The sequence below is a fragment of the Schistocerca serialis genome, chromosome 1, assembly GCF_023864345.2.
Source record: "Schistocerca serialis cubense isolate TAMUIC-IGC-003099 chromosome 1, iqSchSeri2.2, whole genome shotgun sequence".
Lineage (NCBI taxonomy): Eukaryota > Metazoa > Arthropoda > Insecta > Orthoptera > Acrididae > Schistocerca > Schistocerca serialis.
This window is the reverse complement of record NC_064638.1, coordinates 238,476,923-238,500,600: the sequence shown is the minus strand read 5'-3', so window position 1 is coordinate 238,500,600 and position 23,678 is coordinate 238,476,923. Positions and strand designations below refer to the sequence as shown.

The following is a 23,678-nucleotide window of genomic DNA, read 5'->3' as shown; positions in this document are numbered from 1 at the left end:
CAGGGCCCCGTTTTGAGCGTAGCTCTTTTTGCTATAGCGATAAATCCAATTATTGATTGCATTCCACCTAACGTCTCCGGCTCTCTTTTCGTCGATGACTTCGCCATCTACTGCAGTGCCCAGAGAACATGCCTCCTGGAGCGCTGCCTTCAGTGTTGTCTTGACAGCCTATACTCATGGAGTGTGGCTAATGGCTTCTGGTTCTCTGAAGAGAAGAGTGTCAACTTTTGGCGATATAAAGCATTGCCTCCACCATCCTTACATCTCGGTCCCGTTGTTCTCCCATTCGTGGAGACAACGAAGTTTTTAGGGCTCACACTGGACAGGAAGCTTTGTTGGTCTCTGCATGTCTCTTATTTGGCTACCCATTGTACACGTTCCCTTAATGTCTTTCGTGTTCTTAGTGGTTCATCTTGGGGAGAGGATCGCACTGTCCTGCTTCATTTATATCGGTCCATTGTCCGCTCAAAGCTGGATTATGGGAGCCTCGTCTACTCGTCTGCTCAGCCATCTCTCTTACGCTGTCTCAACTCCATCCATCATCGGGGGTTACGTCTTGCGACCGGAGCATTCTATACCAGTCCCGTCGAGAGTCTTTATGCTGAAGCTGCCGAATTACCATTGACCAACCGGCGCGACATACTGCTTTGTCGGTATGCCTGCCGGCTGTTGTCAATGCTCGACCACCCCTCTTATCAGTCCTTCTTCGACGATTCTCTCGACCGACAGTATGGGTTGTATGTGTCTGCCCTGCTGCCCCCTGGAGTCCGCTTTCGTCGCCTGCTTCGACAATTGGATTTTGCCCTCCCTACCACCTTCAGAGAGGGTGAGAGCCCGACAACATCTTGGCTCCAGGCTCCGGTTCACATTCATCTTGACCTCAGCTCGCTCCCGAAAGAGGGTACTCTGGATGCAGTGTATTGCTCACGGTTTGTCGAACTTCGTGCACGACTCGCCGGTAACACCTTTATTTACACTGATGGCTCCAAAACTGACGATGGTGTCGGCTGTGCCTATGTCGTCAGGGATGTCACCTTTAAATACCAGCTCCTTGACCAGTGTTCCAGCTTTACGGGCGAGCTTTTTCCTCTCTCTCAGGCCATTCAGTATGTCCGCCGCCACCGCCATTCTCCGTATGTACTCTGCTCTGATTCACTCAGTGCTCTTCAGAGCCTTGGAGCTCCATATCCGGTCCATCCCTTGGTGCAACGGATTCAGCAATCCCTCCATTATTTTGCTGTTGATGGCTCTACTGTTAGCTTTATGTGAGTTCCAGGCCATGTAGGAGTGCCTGGAAATGAGGCTGCTAATGCTGCGGCCAATGCTGCAGTCCTCCTGCCTCGGCCAGCCTCCCTTTGTGTCCCATCGTCTGGCATTAATGGGGTTGTTTGTAAGAGGTTTGTGTCATTATGGTGGGATACTTGGTCGTCACTTCAAGAAAATAAGCTCTGAGCCATAAAACCGTTCCCAACAACTTGGACAACCTCCTCCCGACCCTCTCGGTGAGAGGAGGTCATTTTGGCCATGTTTTATTGTCGTGTACCCGTTTTAATCAATCTCGTGTTGTCCTGTCTCTGCCATCTATCCTATATAAAATTTTAGCTGATGCAACTCGAGCAGCTGCTCGTGTTCTTCGTTTTATTACTTTGACGGACTTGTCCAAAGACATCTAACTCTTTTAATTATTTTATCTGCGTCTTTGTAAGAACTTTCTGGTGTTCCCCCCTTGAGTTTTACTAGATTATATGTGCACTTACATTTGTGACTGGGCGCTAATGACCATAGTAGTTGAGCGCCCTAAAACCCCACAAAAAACAACTCTTGACAACTTAATTCTATTGGAGACGGCGATGAGTCCTTCTTACGCCGAAACCATTTAGTTTGTGTGTTTTTTGACATCGAAAAGACAAATGACACTACTTGGAGGTACAACATCCTTCGAAAATTTTATGAATGGGAACTGTGTGGGCGCCTGCCGCTTCTGATCCAATTATTTCTCGAGGACAGGCGTTTTCGTTATCGCATTGGCGGTGCCATGTCTGGTTGCTTTGTTCAGGAGAATTGTGTGCCCCAAGGCAGTGTCCTCAGTGTCACATTGTTTGCCATCACTATCAATGGCATTTCCTCTGCAGTCAGGAGCCCTGTCAAATACTCTTTGTTTGTGGTTGACTTTGCAATCTTCTGCTCTTCCTCTGATCTTAAGACGACGACGAGGCAGCTACAGCTGACCATTAGGAGGCTGCAAAACCTGGGCCCAGACAACTGGTTCTCGGTTCTTACCTGAGAAGACTGTGTGTCAGTTTACTCGTGCTCGTCGGAGTTTTATCAAACCAGAGCTTACAATGGGGAACCGAATTTTACGTTTTCGAAGCACTGTGCGCTTTTTGTGTTTGTTATTTGACTCGAAATTAACATGGCTCCCACATCTGAAAGACCTACGAACAAAAGGATTCCGGTTGTTGAACATTTTGAAATGCCTTGGCGGAAAAACATCGGGAGCTGACAGGTCGCGGCTTCTGCAGTTTTATAGGGCATTTGTTCGACCACGCTTGGACTATGGCAGCTGGTCTACGCATCGGCTCGTCCTTCCTACCTCCGGATGTTAAATGCTGTCCACCATGAGGGCATTTGGATATCGACTGGAGCAGTTTGGACCAGCCCAGTTCAGAGTCTGTGTGCAGAGGCTGGTGAGCCACCACTCCGGATTCGGCGACGTTTCCTTTTGTCTCATCAGACGCTGAAAATCTCAGCGTCACCTCAGTCATTGGCATTTAGTTCAGTGAACCAATCCACCTTCGAACGACTGTTCAGGAATCGGCCTCAAGCGACCTAGCCATTTGGTATATGTGCTACGGTCTGTCTCAAGGATCTGGATCTCTCAGGCATGAAAACAGACACCCAAGGATGGAACACACTGCCGCCTTGGTGTCTTCAGAGGCCCAAAGTGATTTTAAGCTTGACACAGTACACGAAAAGGTGTACTCCAGATATGGTTTTTACAACTATTTTAAGTATGTACCATACTTTTATCGTTATTTATACAGATGGATCCCAGCAGGAGAATGCTCTCAGTTGTTCTGTGGTTTTCCCTGATAGGGTTTTTAAAGTGCGTCTTCCAGAACAATTTACAAATTATGATGCGGAATTATATGACATTCTGATGGCACTGGAGATGGTTCACAGACATCTCCATACCAGTTTTCTTGTCTGTTCCGACTCTGCACTGCAAGCACTTCACCAAATGTATCCGGTAGACCCGCTAATTCAGCTCATCCATGACTCCTTACAGCAGCTCCAACGCCGTGGCAAGGAGGTGATCTTTTGCTGGGTACCTGGTTACATTGGGATACAGGGTAACGACATGGCTGACAAAGCCAAGGAAGCATGTTGGGATGCAGCTGTCCATCAATATTCCATCCAGCAGCACGCCATTATCTCATTTTCTGATAGATGTATCATGTGTCAGTGGGAGAACGAATGGTTCCAGGTGTCAGACAACAAACTGCGGTCGCTCAAATCGACCACAAAAGCTTGGCGGACTTCGTGTCAGCCTCGCCGTTGGAAGGAGGTTTTGCTTACCAGACTGCGCATCGGGCATAGCCCTTTCACACATGGCTTCCTCCTCTGGGGGGGGGGGGGGGGGGGAAGAACCACCATTCTGTGAAGTTTGAGGTGTGCCGCTTTCAGATCAGCATATTTTGGCTACGTGTGTCCTGTATACTGATATTAGAGCAGCCCTCGGTCTCGCTGGATGGTTCGTACGGCTCTGAGCAGTATGGACATCTGAGGTCATCAGTCCCCTAGAACTTAGAACTAGTTAAACTAACTTACCTAAGGACATCACACACATCCATGCCCGAGGCAGGATTCGAACCTGCGACCGTAGGAGTTGCGTGGTTCCGGACTGAAGCACCTACAACCGCTCGGCCACGGCGGCCGGCGATCTCGCTGGAGATCTGCCCACCATCCTCGCAGATACCGGTACCAATGTTAACAGAATGGTGAAATTTTGTGAACTGTCAGGCCTCATCACTAAACTGGTGGGGAAGGGTGGCAGACTTTTGTACATTATAAACTGCTCCGCATCTGGGAACAGCCTTCGACCCCACCCATGAGATTTCATGTTGACTTTTCGTCAGGGTGCTGATGACCAAGATGTCGAGCGCCCCCTGAACCCAAATCATCATCATCATCCTTGCTTTTTGAGGGACATCTTAGTTCCAAACATGGCTCTCAACACCTCGCAGGAATGCTGCTGCATGTTTGCCACTTTCATTGACCTGTTTCTCATTTCTTCCATTTTCCTTATTCACACTCCCGAATACTTATCTTCCACCTTCATCAATTTTTTACCTTCAGTCATCTCTGCTAGCTGGTCTATCTTTCGTTCTAGCTGTAACCAGGATCTTACATTTGTTTATATTAAATATCAACCCATACTGTCGCACAGCTTCTTTCAAAGCATCAAGCTGTTCCTGAATCTCCTCTTCCTGTTTCCCCAGATCGTCAAGTCTACTGCGGACACCATTGCTTTCATCTCGTCTTCTCCAGTTTTTTCTGCCACTTTAGTCATTATCTCATCAAAGATCACAATGAAGAAGAGAGGTAACAATGCACCGCCATGTCTCACTACTTGTTTGCTGGATCCAATCCATTCTTTCATTTTCCACTTTCAAATAACTGACTTGTACTTTGTATGTCCTACACACTTTTTATTTTCTCTTTTTTCACTCTCTTCTTTTATAGTGGTGGTTAACAGTTGACGTCCCAGGTCTGAAGCCTTGCTGATCCTCTCCCAATTATTTTACGCTTGCTTGGATTCTGCGCTCCAGGATTTTTTCATATACCTCGGCCCAGTGTAGTACAAGGGTGAATTTCCTGTAGTTTTCATAATCTTTCCTACTCCATTTCTCTATTATAGGGACAATTACTGCCCCCTTCCAATCTCCTTGAGTCGTCTTCTTCCACATCACCATCATCGCACGATCGCACGATACAGTCACGGTTTCGCAACCTCCCCTGCTGCCTTCACCATTTCGATACGTAATTCGTCCATACCTGATGCCTTTTCTCCTTTCGTCTTGTCCAGTTTCATTACCATATTTCTTTCCATGTTAGCATATGCTTTTCTGCCCTCCCCCGCCCCCCCCCCCCACCCGGCCCGCGCCCGCGAGCCAGAGTTCACTTTACCTCCTTTAGCCTTTTATCTCTTAAGTCCATTCGGATTTCACAAATGCTCAAAGTACTGCTTCCAGGCTATTTTCAGTTTCTCTATGTTATTAACATCATCCCCATTTCTGTCATTGTTGCATCCTCTCTCAAATCTCTCCTCTTACTTACTACTACATATAGTATTTTTCTTCTGCCTCTGCTATCTTCTTCCATTTATCTTCACCTCAGTACCGTTAGCCTCCATTTTTCAGAGGTCCTAAAGGACCTTCATAGCTACTATATCGCTCCTCCGGCACTCGAAATCTCGACTGTATTTCACTCCTTTAGGTCATACCCTACTTTGTCTGCCTCCCACGATTTCGACGAGAGGCTCGTCTTCTGGGAGGACGTTGTGACTTATTGTTGTACATTTATTTATAAAAGACTTCGAGGGACGTGCCTTGGAGCCGATGGCTTTGTAACCTGCATGCTTTTTTCAGATGTATAGACGATGTTTTTGTTGTTTGGCCTCATGGCAGTAAAAATATGAATGACTTTTTAGGATATCCGACTCTGTCATCCCAGTATTCGTTTCACCATGGAGGTAAAAAGGATGACTGTCTTCCCTTCCCTGATGTGTTGGTGATGAGGGAGGTTGATGGTACATCGGGACATGCCGTATGTAGTAAGCCTACTCACAGTGAGTGGTGACTACAGGCTTATAGTTGATTCCGCTGAAGGGATACTACGTAGCTTGGTTCAAAGGGCCCACGTAGGGCCCACGTCATTCCAGTCCCTGAGTTAATCCTCCTTGAGGTCATCTTCCGTCAGAATGGATGTAGTGAAAGGCTGATCAGGCATGCGTTGCCCTATCGACCAACCGTGCACTGGGTGAGTGACGATAACATAGAGTTGGCAGCAAAGTCTAAGACCTTTCTGCCATATGCTGGGAGTATCTCTAACAAGACTGGTCTTATTTTGCCGTAATATTATATGAAATATGTTTTCAAGCTGCCATTTAAGATTAAGGTCCTCTTAGGTTCCGTTAAGGATTATCAGGATTTGCGTAAGCCAGGTGTCTGTCGTATTTCTTGCTATTGTGAGATGTCATATGTTGGTCAGACTATCAGGTCCGTGGAGGACGGGTGTAGTGAAATGGTTCAAATGACTCTGAGCACTATGGGACTTAACTTCTGAGGTCATCAGTCCCCTAAAAAGAACTACTTAAACCTAACTAACCTAAGGACATCACACACATCCATGCCCGAGGCAGGATTCGAACCTGCGACCGTAGCGGTCGCACGGTTCCAGACTGCAGCGCCTAGAACCGATCGGCCACCCGGGTCGGCAAAGTTATGATAATGAGGTGCATAGGTGCATGCAGATGAGGTGAAAAGAAATTTAGGTCACTCGCATACATTTGAGCATGATAGTACATCCATCTGAACGTGCTGAAGCTAAGTATTAACAACTCTCCTTGCACTTCCTAATTGTATATTGTTGGCTTATGATGTAGCCTATCAACCGACTCCTTCCATAAGTAGAACTGAGCCATAAATTTCATTTCTCACCGAATCAGTTCCCTTAGAGATATTATTTCCGCTATAAATTTTTTGGGGTTGTATGTACAAGACTATTTTCAATTACTTTTAATACTTTTTAAATGTGTATCGTCACGTTTCATAGTGAGCAGCACGAAGTCTTTTGTTAGCTTTGCTGATTCTGGGTCCTGGGTTCGATTCGCGGCCAGGTTGGGGATTTTGATCACTCGAGACTCTGCGCGTGTGCATGTTTGTGTTTGTGTGTCTCTGTTGTGATGATCATACTTTCATGATCATCGACGCGCAAGTCGTCGAAGCCACGTCAAATAAAGACTTGCACCAGTCGGTTGAAATCCCCAGAAGAGGACTCTTGGCGAAAAATGCCGTATTATCATTTCGTTAAGTTAATAGCTTTTCAAGTTACATATTCCCATGCTGTTAGGTGCCAAATGTCTTGCGATTAAGCTTAATCTTGTTGTGTAAAGTTTCTGACGTCCTATTCAGGAATGGCTTACTTTGGTCATTAGCGTAGCGTGAGGGGTCACAGGAAGGTTAGAGGTGCTGTCAGTGTGTTCTTCGGCAGCCCACCGTGATGTTCATGCCGCCGAACCAGTGGCTGTCGCTGCTGCGCCATGCTCCGGAGGGCCGGCTGCGGTCTGCGCTGCAGCGGCTGCGCGTGGGCGTGACAGCAGGGGCGGCGCTCAAGGCGGAGGCGCACGCCTGGATCGAGGCGCGCACGGGCCGGCCGCTGATACAGTGGTACGGCCAGACCGAGGCCTTCTACCTGTGCATGGCGCTCAACCGTCGCCCCCCAGTGCCACCTGGCTCCGTGGGCCGGGTCAATGACGGGGTGCAAGCCAAGGTACTGCATATTGCTACACACTGGCCGGGCGTGTGAGTCCTTAGTGTCGTTTAGCAGTACTTAGTTACTTACATATTCCATAGACCATAAACATAGTTGCCTTCGAATGGACGTGTACTCCACCTGCAGTACATCTACGTCTAGAAACATAATCCGCAATCCACCATACGGTGCGTGGCGGAGGGTACCTCCACAACTAGCATCTTCTCTCCCTGTTCCACTCCTAAACAGAACGAGGGAAAAACGACTGCCTACATGCCTCTGTACGAGCCCTAATCTCTCTTATCTTATCTTTGTGGTCTTTCCGCGAAATATAAGTTGGCGGCAGTAAAATTGTACTGTAGTCAGCCGCAAATGCTGGTTCTCTAAATTTCGTCAGTAGCGATTCACTAAAAGAACGCCTCCTTTCCTCCAGAGACTCCCGCCCGAGTTTCTGAAGCATTTCCGTAACACTCGCGTGATGATCAAACCTACCAGTAACAAATCTAGCAGCCCGCCTCTGAATTGCTTCTATGTCCTCCCTCAATCCGACCTGATAGGAATCCCAAACGCTCGAGCAGTACTCAAGAATAGGTCGTATTAGTGTTTTATAAGCGGTCTCCTTTAGAGATGAACCACATCTTCCCAAAATTCTACCAATGAACCGAAGACGACTATCCGCCTTCCCCGCAACTGCCATTACATGCTCGTCCCACTTAATATCGCTCTGCAATGTTACGCCCAAATATTTAATCGACGTGACTGTGTCAAGCGCTACACTACAGTAGTATGTATCTGTACATACATCGCGTTTCAGGCACAAACGTAACAATGAAGTAAATATATTTTTATTCTGCATCACACATACTTCCAGTGACAACATAAATAAATGTCTGATGAAGAGAAACTCTTATCCAGAAGAAATGATTCCACATCAGATTAAAATTTCGCTTTACTGTTAGATATTTTATGTTATTGGAGAAATGATAAGAAATTTATGTTCCAAAAATTGTAAATTCAACTGTTTTCAGCCATTGATAACTTCAATACAGAGAAATAAAGGCTATATTTTTCTTTACTACTGTAACTGTGGATATAATTTATCTATACATACTACAATGAATCATTTATGACGAGTTTTAGGTGTGTAAATGCAGATGAGTGAGGTCAGTGTTTTGAACTACATCATGTCAGTATTTGTCTCATTTCGAGAGTAATAATTACACCTATTAGGAGTAGTGTGTTTTCAGGTTGGTTACTACCTCAAAGTACGAATACCAAGAGTATGCCATTAATACGTATCTGTCCCTCGGCAGAAGTTGGGGCTTTGAAGTGTGGACATATGGACACAAAACTTCCAATCTTTACTGCAACGTATACACACTGAAGCATCAAAGAAGCTGGTATAACTTGTGTATTCAAATACAGAGATATATAAGCAGGCAGAAAACGGCGCTGCGGTTGTCAACTCCTGTGTAAGACAAAGGGTGTCTGGCGCAGTTGTGAGATCGGTTACTGGTGCTACAATGGCAGGTTATCAAGATTTAAGTGGGGTTGGACGTGGTGTTACAGTCGGCGCAAGAGCGATGGGGCACAGCATCTCAGAAGCAGCGAAGACGAGGGGATTTTCCCGTACGATCATTTCACGAGTGTACCGTGAATATCAGGAGTCTGATGAAATATCAGATGTCTGACATCGCTGCGACCGGAAAAAAATCCTGCAAGAACGGGACCAATGACGACTGAAGACAGTCGGTCAACGTGACAGAAGTGCAACTCTTCGACGAATTTCTGCAGATTTCAATATTGGGCGATCAGCAACTGTCAGCTTGCGAATCTTTCAACGAAAAATCATAAGTACGGATTTCGGAGTCGAAGGCCCACGCTTGTACCGTTAATGCCTGCACGACACTAGGCTTTACGCCTCGCTGGGACCTGTCAACACCGACATTGGACTGTTGATGACTGAAAATATGTTAGCTATTCGGAGGAGTCTCGTTTCAAATTGTATCGAGCGGATGCACGGGTGTTGAGACAACCTCATGAATCCATGGACCCTGAATGTCAGAAGGGGACCGTTCAAACTGGTGGAGGCTCTGTAATAGTGTGGGGTGCGTGCAGTTGGAGCGATATGGGTTCCCTGATACGTCTAACTACGACTCTGAGAGGTGACACGTACATAAGCATCCTGTCTGATCACCTGCACCCATTTATGTACATTGTGCTTCCGACGGACTTGGGGAATTCTAGCAGGACAATTCGAAACCGCAAACGTCCTTATTTCCTGTTGAGTGACTTTAGGAAACTTCTTCTGAGTTTAACAACTTCCACTGGCCACCAGACTCCCCAGACATGAACATAATTGAGCATATCTGGGCTGCCTTGCGACATGCCGTTCAGAAAAGATCTCCACCTCCTCGTACTCTTACGGATTTTTGGATATCCCTGCAGGACTCATGGTTTCAATTCCCTCCAGCACTATCTCAGACATTAGTCGACTCCATGACACATCGTGTTGCGGCACTCCTGCGTGCTCGTGGGGGCCCTACGCCAGTAGGCAGGTGTACCGGTTTCTTTGGCTGTTCAGTATATATATCTGTGCGTGTGTGTTTTGGACAAAAATATGGAAACACAACGAGAACATTCTTTAACGTAAATGCACGAGCTAGTCAAGCCTGCTGGTTGCACTGCTCTATTTTGACCACGAACAGCATCTGCACAATGTCCTCAATACGTAGCAAGTTTCAGTCGTCGTCAGGACTATGTTTTGTATAGCTGTGAGAGCATTATCTCGTCTCTAAGTGAATTGGAATGCGGGCGGAGGTCCTCTGTATGGTGGATGCTTCTTTAACTAAGGTAACGAAAATGTTTGGCGCTGTATCGAAGTCTTATACTCCGTAAAGAGATAGCGTAAAGCCATCATCTGATATGTCACAATGCGGACGAAAGCGCGTGTTGAGTGATCGTGACGGATGGTCATTGAAGAGGAATAAGACTGGTGAACTGGAATTCAAAAACTACACATCAGTGACGCAAATGGCCATGACAGGGAAAGGTGGCGCAGAAGTCGTAAAGCGTGGACTATGGAGCGATGGAAGAAAGTCATTTCACCGGGTGTATCTTGTTTCACACTGTTTACATCACAATAGTGAAACATGGGCAGGATTTGGTTATGATTTGGACAGTGACATCGTGGTAATCCGTGGACAAAAATGGCTCTGAGCACTATGGGAGTTAACATCTATGGTCATCAGTCCCCTAGAACTTAGAACTACTTAAACCTAACTAACCTAAGGACATCACACACATCCATGCCCGAGGCAGGATTCGAACCTGCGACCATAGCGGTCGCGCGGTTCCAGACTGAAGTGCCTAGAACCGCACGACCACACCGGCCGGCACCCAGCCAGGAACAGAACCAGCGCCCCTTCGGTTAGGAATCCGCCACGCTGACCGCGCGGATCCGAGGCGGACCTCCAATTAGCTTTCTTTCCGTATGTCACTGGACATAGTGCACGTCAGTGCAGAAGTCGTCGATAATGCTCTGTGCGTCTTGTTTCAATTCGCTTACGGTACCTTTTGTTGACAACAATAATGCCGTATATGAATCGTTGTTCTCATATTTGCATTCAGTACTGCTCTGTTCAGTGTAGGGTTTTGTTTTCCGGCAGTGCTATTCGTGCCTTAACAGTACAATGGACAGATTTACTAATGAAGAGTTGGCCGATATCCACCTCGTGTATGGACCCATTGAACACAATGGAAGAGCGGCACAGCGACGCGAAGTTGAGTTGTTCCACAGTGACGGCGAACACGTGAGCTGTACATAGTCGCCTTCGAGAAACGAAATCGTGTGTTTTATGCTGTACGTTTCGGCAAGTAAATACTACAGACCTTTTCCCATAAACAAGTATAGGTGGGTTAACAAAATGACTAATCATGATTACATTATTACTCTGTAAAGTGCCGCAATATTCCTTGTGATCCTGATACCAAAATATTCAGAAGGTATCCCTGAACAACCTCTGAAAGTTTTTTCGGCGAAGTTTTGGTCCTTAGTTCCTTAAATCCGGTAAGTAGGTAAGACAGTGTAAACGAATAGCTAAAGCTAGATTTTGTGGTTGTTGATGAAGGAGTTTGGCACAAAGAACAGGACTTCTATTCAACTCAATACAGCGTTACCAGCATAAAATTAAACAGGAGTGATGCTGGAACGGTTGTAATAAAGGAGCAGAAAATAGGAATACGGGAAAGCTACTATGAACGGCACAGTGAACACATCATAATAGTCAAGATTGATACCAAGTCAACAACGAAATTAACGTGCATAATAGCTCCAGAGGTGATGAAGGGATTGAAAGGATTTAGTCCAAGATAAGAGAAATTGTTTAGATTGTTACGGGACACAAAGTTAATTTATGATGGGGCAGTAGACTTCGATAGCAGGTAAAGGAAAAGAAGGAAAAATAGTAGGGCAACATGGAATGGAGGAGAAGAATGACAGGGAAAGACATTTAGTTCAAAAATCTTGAACGAAGGTTGTATATATGTATGTATATGGCAGGCAAGTGGAGAAATAGGAAGGTTTCAAATAACTTACATAATAGCCAGCATTCGTACCTGTTCCTGGAAATCTATTACCGTTTACAATCTGGTTGTGAAATCCTAGTACAATCAGTCCGAAGAAGTCTCAGCTCGTTCACATTATCTCATTTCTAAATCTATACTCTCACCTGTAGCTGAGTCCGCGCGCCAGTGTTCCACGATAACAATAACTGCTCACAGGAGTCGCACAGATTCGCATTTGGTTTCGTAATTTCTGCTCGATACGAAATACTCCCGAATTCACGTCTTCTCGCTGATCTTCATCTATAAATTAAATAGATCCCTCAGTGCAGCTAGTAAACGCTCTCCACTTTAATTTCACATATCCATCACTCGCGACTCTTTCATTAGATATTCATTCGATCGACTCAAACCTACTACCTACTTCGGGCACTCTCTATTAGTGGCATTATTGGCGTGCATCGACAATACTCTGTCCGCCGGAAAAGGCGCGAAGGTACAGAAAATTCTGATAGGTAAGGCTCACTTGGTAATACGTGCTGATGCTCATAGGCAGGATATCGATAACGGTGGTTTCAAATCCATACCCTCTATTGTTCTGAAAAATACAGATGTTGAGAACAAGCGAAAAATCGAATCGTTATGAAATTTAAAATCTGAAAATATGAAAGTATGAAAATCATTTGGTACAAAACTAAAATGCAAGTCAATTACGAAGCACAAGTATCACAAGAACTGTATAAATGACAAGCATATAAAATGCATTACACTCTGTAACACCTAATAGTTATGTGATACTACACTAGGCAAATAATGAAAAGTCTCTCTTTTGTATGTATGTTTACTGAAGAATTTTAATCATTCTTCTTATTCTTCTTTCGTTCTTCCTTGGCAAGGGTCTGTGTCCTTGACTACGACTCAATGTGCCTCGAGGTTGTCACTCGCTTCTTTTCCTTGAACGGCCTCTACTTCTTTCACAAGCTGGTGATTTATTTCTTTCGATTTTCAGAATCTTTCATTTATCAATTTTGCTTATGTGTTCGTTAAATTCATACTTTCTCTTCTGTCTTTTTCGCTGTCTCCCCTGCAATCCTCTGAAGAATTTTCGTGTTCTTGCTTTTCAAAAGTCTTCTAGTTTTTAATGGTTCAGGTCTTGTCTTAGTTTTGTATGTCATAACTCGTCTCATTATTGTTTTGTATATTCTTGTCTTTGTATATTTTTTTAGACGTTTGTTTTACCAAATTGAATCGTTTAATCACCCTGTCACTATATTAGCATTTGCTACTTGTTCTCCAACCTTCTTTTCGACATTTCACTGGTGGAAAATACAATGCCAAGATATTTAAATGTAATTACCTGTTGAAAACTTTTTCCATCCACTTCCAGTCCGCATCTAATTGGATACACAGATGTCGTCATAAATATGAGTTTTTGAATCTGTATGATGATATTTAGGTTTTTGGCTGCCTTATATGTAAAATTTTCTGCATGTTACCTTCGTTGTTTTCTAGCAGAACTATATTGTCATGTTAACAAACGTTTTTTATTTCTTCATCCAAAATTCTATAATCACTATCAGCCAATACCTGATCACCTCTTCCATGACTAAGTCAAAAAGTTGCGGGCTCAGACAGTCGCCTTGACTAACAACACTGTAAACCAATAAAACAAAGGTTAGCTGGTGTGTTGTAAACGGAGTTCTCTACAGTTTAAGAATGAATACTCCATCTGTCTGTCACCTACAAGATATAAAACCACACTACTCCTCTGCAAGGGTTGTAATGGCTTCTCCTATATTTCTTATTATTATTGTTATGAGTTTAAGAGCTGAAATGAGTAGATTTATCAGCATGAACTTGGACTATCTTTCTTATCTCCTTTCTTTTGCATGAGAATAATGATACTATTTCAAAATTCATTTGGAATTTTTATACAGATTAAGAGTTTGTTATTTAATTTGGTTAACTTTGCTGTTAGTGGATGCCATACTTTAATAATTCATTGGGAATCCTATCTTTCTCTGGAGAGTTACTATTTTTAGTAGACTTATGGCTTCTGCTAATTCTGCATGTGAAGCAGTTACATCATCGTTTACTTGTATGCTGGCCTCCGACACCTTCCTGTTCTCGAGTAGTGTTTTACTTTTAAGAAACTCTGTTAAATATTCAACCAATGATGCCTCATTTATGTCATTCACTTCCAAAATTAATTTAACTCTTTCCTCTATATTGATATTATTCTACAAATTTGTTTCTGCATGACACAGAACTCAAGTTATGTATTTTTAGAAAATATTTTCCAGTGTTCCTTCTCAAAATGATTCACTAGTGATTTTGTCTCATTATGAAGTCTTTTGAACTCTTCATAAGATTTTTGTGGTTTGAGTAACTCGTAGTTCAAACAGGCGCACCTCTTTTATATATTTCTTGAACTTCTTTGTGAAACCATGGTCTTCTGTTTGTTTTTCTAAAAATGGTTCAAATGGCTCTGAGCACTATGGGACTTAACATCTGTGGTCATCAGTCCCCTAGAACTTAGAACTACTCAAACCTAACTAACCTAAGGACATCACACACATCCATGCCCGAGGCAGGATTCGAACCTGCGACCGTAGCGGTCGCGCGGCTCCGGACTGAGCGCCTAGAACCGCTAGACCACCGCGGCCGGCTTTGTTTTTCTGTTATGCTGTATAACTAGTGAGCTGCTGCTTCGAAATGTCCTGATTTTCTTCCAACGTTATCCTCTTCAATGTTGATCTCTCTTATTTTGTTTGCTGATCGTTTATGATATAAAATCTTTGTAAATTATTTCCATAGCGACTCTAACATTGAGTCGCTATGACTGAAAATTGATGTCATTATATGAAGCAGTGTGATCTCTTGTGGGTTTACGAGCTCTTGAATTCTGGAAAGCATTATTATAACGCCTCTTGTGGTCACAGAAGATATTATTTATTCTCAGTTCGTTGCTTGACCAAAAGCTGTTGATAATCTAACCATTATCATTTAGAAAGTCGTCATTAAATCGCTGTTTAACTCCTGTAATGAAATTATTTGCAATTCGAGCATTTAAATGCCCCATTATCACTGTAAGTTCGTTTGAAAGAATCTGACTGATAACTTCTTGTCATTGTTCATAGAAGGCTTCTCTTTCAGTTCTAGGTCTACAATCCTCTGGTCTATACAGAGAGATAATGTTCAATTTCTGATGAGCCATTTTTACTTTAGTCAGAGATGTATTGGCACTTTTCACAAAATTTTTGTATTTCTTGTGGATACGTATCCCTTCAACTGCGTTTAGCTCTTGTCTCCTTCTCGACTCCACTGTATATGAGTAGCTACTGATGATATTCCTCCTCCGCTTTGCCTATCTTTTTTATCCATGCGTTTCACTGAAGATAGCTGTCTTTGTATGTGTTCTGGACTCAGTGCATGGTCTTAGTTTTAGTGTAGGATCTGTGTAACCGTAAAGTTTGCGACTGCTCTAACTGCAGGTATTGGACTTAGAGACTGGGAAGTGTCTCGGTCCAGGAGTCGATGGCGAGCTGTTCTTTAAAGGATGGGCCATCATGGAGGAGTTCGTGGACAAAGAGGGCTGGATCCACACCGGAGACGTGGGGCACTACGACGCTGATGGCAACTTTTACGTCGTCGACAGAGTAAAGGAACTCGTCAAATACCGTGGTGTTCACGTGAGTACTCAAAGTTAAGTCATTATTCTTGGGAATAAAACTCGTTCCTAGTCTCTGCTGTGGACATTACATTCAATCATTGTGAATTGTACCTGCACTAGTATTCTTCCTTACTACTTATAAAATTGTCCTCCCACCGCCGGTCACTACTTCGGCGTAAAATCGTATTCAGAACATAGGTATAAACTTCACGTCGCCTATGGAATTTTCATAATTCTGAGACAATTTCTATTAGCATAAATGCCATAAATTTTTTTAGAAAGCTTTTAAAATAATATTTTCCAATTTTCAAAATATCAGTGATTGCTACACTCTGAATGCCATGTGACTCAATTTCTTTTTATTTCAGTACTGTTGTCAGTTGTTACGAGGGCTATTCGGAAAGCAAGGAACGATAGGTCGCGAAGTGGAAAGCACAGTGAAAATCAAAACTGTTTTATTTGCAACAATTAGCTACAGCTTCCAGCTACTTATCTCCATAGTCGCCGATCCGAATTGGACGTTTGTCTTAGCGTTGTACCAACTTCCTAATACCCTCGTTATAGAAAGCAGCAGCCAGTGCTTTCCACCGATTCTGTACGCTGGCCTATAGCTCGTTGTCTGTGCCAAAATGTTGTCTTCATAGCCAGCGGTTCATGTGAGCAGAGATGAAACTCACAGGGAGACAATTAGGGGCTGTACTGTGGGTAATCAAACAGTTCCAACTGAAAACGATGCAGGAGCATCTTCATTGGCCCTGCAGAATGCGGCTGAGGATTGTCTTGAAGAAGAAAACGTACGACAGTTGGCTTCATAGCTTCAGGAAAAATTTCTCACCAGGCCCTCGTAATTGGCGGGAGACACTATTGTTCTAGGTATCTGTATGTGCTCCCTGTGTGCTCATAAACTAAAAAGAATGGCGTAACGCGATCCACGAGCATACTAGAGACACTGCCCAAAACACCTGTGCAAAACTTCATCGGATTTTTACTGTGGTTTTCACTTCGCGACCGATCGTTTCTTCCTTTCCGAATAACTCTCGTATTAGTGATCAAAGGTGAATACAAGAGAGCTGAGTCTAGCCTTCGACGTGTGATACTGCAATCTGTAGTTCAGCTGCATCCAGCATTGAAATCTCTCCTTCACAAGTACAACTAAATTCGCTATTAACGTTTTAGATCGCTGATAATCGCAGTAGTTTGGAAAAAAATGTGAAATGTAATATATGTCAGGATTTTCTTTTGGTCTGAAAAATAAATTCCGGTTTCACTCAGCTTTTATCTAGAGAAAAGGGTGATCGCTTATTCATTACGAATCACACTTCATCTTCCAATGCATCGTTTTTCTTCTACAACACTCATTATACAAATGCACCTTTAAATGACGAATTTTCTCGTGTAAAACTAGCACACCGGATACACAGGGTGGTGGTTGTTAGTTGTTTTCTTTTTGTTTTTGAGCAATCTTCCCACAGAAGCGTCATAAAAGTTACTGCCTGATGTTTCTGTATGATTGTAACTCCACACTAAGTGGACTGCGTCTTTCAGTATAAACTGTGTTGAGTCCAGACATCCACACTTAAGCATCTGACCTCCTGGCCCGGGAGAAAATAGGCATTATGGCTGGCCACTTGTACTTGGAGATACAACCAACATAAAGACCTACTACTCCTAGTAGCCACAGTTACTAGTCTACAAATGAAGTAAATACTGATGTGACATTGTTCAGTACACGGTTGTATGTCACGAATAAAAATATCTACATTTGTACCCGTCACACTCTGTGTAACTAATAATTACCGTTCTCTGCTATGACTTTTTGTGTCTCTCTGATGAACAGAACTACTAATAAGTCCAACAAAAGCCATTAAACGTTTCTCCACACACTAGTATCTTTAACCTCTCTTTTCTTCTGGTTTTTCTGAATTAACGGTGGTATGAATTTCTCTAAGCGTTGTATTTAAATAAAAATATAAATTTAAAACATTTACAAGAACAAGTAAAATTTGCGTATTTCAGAAAACATTACGTTTCCAAAATCCCAGGTGTCATGACGGATGCCAACAGTTAGAATACCCGAAAAAATTTCAAATCATCATAAGACAGGAACGCATAAAATATCACATAAATAACGGTAATTTAAAATTATATGAATGAATGAAATCTCGAAAAAAATTTCCGTCTAAATCGCGTTATGCTTCTGCTACAAAAGAGGAGTGATGTTCCTATAATGACAACACTCTGTTTCGTAACTATTTGAGACCTACGTTTGATATCTTACCGTAATCGACATTATCTGCTACCAAAATATTTGTGAACATGAAGTCCGCCACTCAGAAGAATGCGGGAGGCATGCAGGAGGTAGCGAGCAGGATGTAAACTGTGCACTGGAGCAGAATAGTACATATCTTTCTAAAAGCATTTTCACGTATTCTACTATGTCAAAACTGTAGCTGGGACTGCCATGTCGATGTTCTAGCGACGTAAGCATAGCAGCCCACCTCTTTGTATTTATGGTACTCCAAAAACAATATTGTTGTAATTCTTTATTAGTGTGTATATGGTACCACTTTCTGTTGCATAAATGCGTTTCGTAATCTTCGTCTGCTGACAAACTACAACTTCCACACGTAGACTAACTCTTGAATAGGACGGTGGCGTGACACAGTGTTGGTGCTTAAAGCAGCGCAGAGGTTACGAGTTAAATAGCCTTACTTCAAGGCAAATAAAGCTTCCGGAAATGTGGTCGGCTAACTATGGTAAGCAGAAAGTCAGAATAAATAATGGTAACTTCTCGAGCTTACCCTTTATGCTTTTCATGAGTTTCTTTACGTCGATGGTATCTTTCCTTTCTTATTCCTGTTGCAGTCCTTTGCCACATATAGCCATTGCGAAGGTTAGAAAATTTAAGGGTTACAAAATTTAAAACTAACTCCCTGTAGATGGCATACCCCCCAATTGATTTGGTATTTAATACCTTGTTTACTTAGCTAGTCTTCACTGTCACGAACAGAAAGTTTTCAATTACATAGCCTCTTGTTAGGTTTCAGTTGCCCAGCAAATCCTTCTAAGGCTTCGTTAAGGTAGAAATTCTTCAATTTTTCAAACGAACCTGTCACACGTTTGATAGAAACGAGCAAGTTATTTACCTTAGGATGTGGTCTGTTACTAGCCCTGCTGTCTCTTATGTTGACGGAGTCTCAGATGATTAGACACTTCGAGATATCTTTGGTATTTGGGTGTCAACACTGTCCAGCAGACCACACCCAACACTGAAACTGTTTGAAATTGATGTAATCTTCGCGGACGTCCCACGAAGAGCTAGAGAAATAAGGGTCAACGCAGACAGAGCTCATCTTGCCCGGGTAATGATTATTCAGCTGAAGTGCGAGAGACTGTTCCGCCTCAACTGCCATTCATCTCATTAGTACGCAGCACACCCTGATACTGAGTTTTTGTTTGTCCAGAGCTTACAGCCAGACAGTAGTGGAGGCGATTACGAGACCCCAGCTCAAGAGACCTGGGTTCACCAAACCTGTACCCAGAGAACACAGGCTGCGCTTCCTGAGGCTCTTGTCATTTGGCACAATCTAGGAGCGACGTGCGGTGGCACAAACGTAGCGAACATTATCTCCAAAAGTAGTATTTCCTCGTTCTCCACCTCAACCTCGAAGCAATGTCTGTAACTGCATTCTATATGTGCTTTGCGATGGTGTGCAGAGGAGTGAATGTTTCGGCAGGTATCGCCTTCAGAGCTGGAGGCGTGGCTGCTGGGACACCCGCAGGTGTCTGAGGCAGTGGTGGTGGGCCTGCCGCACGACGAGGACCAGGAGCACCCAGCAGCCTTCGTCGTACTGGCCCAGGGCGCTACCGTCACTACTGACGAACTGTGGCAGCTGGTAAAAGGTGAGGCGAGGAGAGGTGGATTACTCACAACAAGGACTTAGCGTTTACTGCCTTAAAATTGGTAATAACGATCGATATATAAAATGGAGCTCACCACGTCTTTCATGCGACGTCCGTTACAAACAAAATGATTTGTACCCTTTAAACATTCTTCATTCTCCGTTAGATGTCGATCGTTTTTTGTCCTTCGGTGGGCAAAAGAGAAAAAAAAGGAAACAGAATAGTCGACATAGTTTACGCACTTATCGCATGCACTTCGGAAAGAAATTAATGTCACACTAGTCCCTTGCCTTAATGTCTGTGCTTATATAACCGCATCAGAGTCGTGCTGCGTTATATGTACGCTGCAGCAACGCGCGTAAATTAAAACATTTTGATCGCCCCTGCTCAGAAGTATTGCGCCACTGCATATTGGCAAACGTTTGGGTCTGTGTCTATGGAGAGGGAGGGAGCGAACGGCAGGCTTAGGTTCAACGACTGCAGGGAACGAAATAATAAGCCTCATTAAATTTTAAAAATAATAATTTTGCTTTGAAATAAACAGAAAAAATAACAAAATAGAAGCAGTCTCTTCAAAAATGCAACGCTTTGCTCGACTGTGAAATAAAAATCATCTGCTAGGTAGCGCTCAGAACCTCCATCCTGTGCATTCTAATGTGTTTCGTTGTTAAAAAACTTCCTCGCAGATTAAAACTGCGTGCCCGACCGAGACTCGAACTCGGGACCTTTGCCTTTCGCGGGCAAGTGCTCTACCATCTGAGCTACCGAAGCACGACTCACGCCCGGTACTCACAGCTTTACTCCTGCCAGTACATCGTCTCCTACCGTCCAAACTTTACAGAAGCTCTCCTGCAGGTTCGGTAGCTCAGATGGTAGAGCACTTGCCCGCGAAAGGCAAAGGTCCCGAGTTCGAGTCTCGGTCGGGCACACAGTTTTAATCTGCCAGGAAGTTTCATATCAGCGCACACTCCGCTGCAGAGTGAAATTCTCATTCTGTTTCGTTGTTCCTTTGTATGATGTTCACAAGGGGATTGAAACCTGTTGGTAAATACTGTGCTAGTCTTTGACTCTTGATATCATCCAATCTGTGAGAAGAGTTTCTGATGGTGCAGTGCAGGTCTCTACTGGTTCCATCCATAATCAAACAGGTTCGCGTTAGCAGATATCACGGGCAGTTCAGTTGACTCCTTGCTCCTGGACGGTCAGTGTGCTCGTGCTTTATGATTGTAGCAATGGAGAGAAGGTGGGATGATTCTTAACCTATAATGCACAGTCCTTAATTACGCTGGAGAATGATGAGGGGCATCGGACATGATACCAGCGCAAAACGTGACTGACCCACCTCTGAGCTGAATCTGTGCATTGATTCTTGGCCACCTCCACACTCTTCTACGAAAACATCAGACATCACGCAAATCAGTGCACTCCTCGGTGAAGACAATCCATCGAAAATGATCCAGGTTCGATTCCAGCCGTTCCCTTGTCCGCTTTGAGCAACAGGGGACAGGGAAATTTGTACCAATTTTCGTAACTGACGCACAGAAGCTAAACTGAACGTGTGGAGGCGGTTGTCCACTGTTCGGACCGACAGAGCTCTCCCGTTTGCGCAGATCTGTTCCATTCTCCTCAGCATCCTTCCATGGCCGCTGGTGTTACTGACAGAGAACGACCTCTACGAAACATCTCGTGTGTTGTTTCACGATTGAACGATCGAGCGGTGTCTTTGTGGTGTACGCCAGTTCATTGGGCAACTTCCAAAGCGGACAGCTCTTCTTGTGTGCTCGTTTAAAGTTGAGATGGTGACAGACTGACACTATACACAAGCCGCATTCCGCCTTTAACGAGTGGGAAAATTGTGCGCTCTGCTGAACTGGTGGTGGCTTACTTTTACTTCCATTGTAAAGATGACTGCACGATTTCCTCTTGTGAAAACACTGTTGAGAACGAGGTTTCTGATAAATTAAACACAGTGTCTATTAATGTTCCAGTTCATTACCTTTCATAGAAGATCCAAATAAAGCAAGGAGGTGTGTTTATGACTGTGGGATAATACTGTCTCGGTATTCCTCTGCAGCAGATGGTATCAAGATAGAAGGAAAAGCACTTTTATATTTACATACATATTCCTGATGTCACTGTAGAGCGCGTAGTCGATAATACATTGCATCAGTGTTAGCGAATTGCGGCCGTGTCCCATTCGCATATTCAGCGAGGGAAAAACTACTATCTATATGATACGTTGCACCTGGTGGCAGTTCATATTTACAGATCATCAGGAACTAACAGTGGTAGGAGACACACTCTCTGAGTGTATAATAATAATTTCGTGTGGCTCAATGGCCGCTGCGAGTCTTTCAATTTTACATTTCAGCGACTTCGCCTTACCCAGTTATCCTACCAGGGGCGGAAAGGAGACCTACAGTTTAACGTGGAGTCCGAACCATGCGTCGTTTCTGGCGAATCCTCATGTAGTTGTGAGATGAAGGGTATGTTAAAACACAGATTGAAAAATCTATTTTCCGACCGGGATTCAACCCTGCGTCCTCTCGGTTTCCAAAAACATCCTCTACTGTATTTTTTATTCGTACCATCACCAGTGTGCTATGAAACGACTCATAATACCGAGAGGAAGGTAAATGAAAGCCAGTCCCTAATGGCTACCAAATGTTCCCGCTGCGAAATTATTGATGGATTGTTGGTGCGTTGTGTTCTCGTACAATAGCAATGCCTTCCTCGTAGGTAATTCAATTCTAACAAAAAAGGGCTCGTGGTTCAACTTTTCCTGTCACGGATAATCCATCTGGGAGACAGGTTATGGAAGGCGCTCAAGAGAAAATTTGAGAAGTGTTGTCGGTACCTGAGGTTGTGTGCAATCGCATAGTGTCGATCGTTTGAATAGTGCCAAAAATTGCGGACTGTCAGCTCATTGTCACCGAACAAGGGGTGGACGGCGTGGCTGCATATCCACGTCGTTGTTTTCTCTCTGAAATCACACTTCATCCGGGAAGAGGAGCGATTTTGCAGTTATCCTGTAGGGACCACGAGTGTGTGGAAGGTCAACATATTGCGCACGAAATGCCAAATATTCTTCGCCGATCCGCAGACAATGGGGTGGTCATCCGTATCCTTCGCAGGTAACACACTGTGGAGCTTCTGCGAGGTGACTTTGCTGTAGGCGAGGCTGACTCACCTGCTTTCCGTTAATTATTATGTGTCAAACGTCGTTCACCGCCAGCCACATAAAACACCACTCTATATGGGTCATTTCCTTTCTGTCACGTTCGACGCCCTGTTCTGTTGCATACTGGTGTACATCGCACACGCCGGTGTTAAGCATTTAGAAAATAGCAAGGTGCGTATGTAACTTAATTCAAGGAAGAAGTGGTCAATGTAGAATAATGGCGCTGGCATGTCCGATGACAGCATCATTGGAGCGAGAGAGATTCTCATTAAGGCATACAGCAACAAGCTTGTAAGACATATCGGATGACATGGCCACATTTTCACGCTAGAGCCTACAAATGGGCCTTCTCTCTGCTCTGAACATCAAAAAGGTGCAAGAACCCTCTGACCCTTGGGAAGGTGAGGTGCTCGAGGCAGATATTAAACAGCATTCCCGTACTAATAGGGAGTCCCATAGCGGCGAGCATGCGGCAGGCCAGAAATGTCGTGATTTGAAGCGTCTACGCCACACAGGGAATGCGCGACGTGGCCGCGCGGTTAAAGGCGCTGCAGTCTGGAACCGCAAGACCGCTACGGTCGCAGGTTCGAATCCTGCCTCGGGCATGGATGTTTGTGATGTCCTTAGGTTAGTTAGGTTTAACTAGTTCTAAGTTCTAGGGGACTAATGACCTCAGCAGTTGAGTCCCATAGTGCTCAGAGCCATTTGAACCATTTGAATGCGCGACGTCAAATCAACGTTGGCATAGCACGTCCGTTGCAGGATGTTTCGTGTCCTAACACAGTTACCGGTTAGCGCTGCTTTGACCTGTTTTAATAGACG

The 23,678-nt window shown here is 44.1% G+C and overlaps 1 protein-coding gene across 1 annotated transcript in view; it reads left to right on the top strand.

Annotated features, from left to right (window-relative positions):
- The window catches only part of LOC126462148 (uncharacterized), a 53,704-nt gene that overhangs the window by 12,254 nt on the left and 17,772 nt on the right, over positions 1-23,678 (top strand). The window contains exons 3-6 of the mRNA XM_050096055.1: positions 7,276-7,336; positions 7,382-7,554; positions 15,594-15,791; positions 19,510-19,675. Coding sequence (XP_049952012.1) covers positions 7,276-7,336; positions 7,382-7,554; positions 15,594-15,791; positions 19,510-19,675 — 598 coding nt within the window. The remainder of the gene's footprint in view (positions 1-7,275; positions 7,337-7,381; positions 7,555-15,593; positions 15,792-19,509; positions 19,676-23,678) is intronic.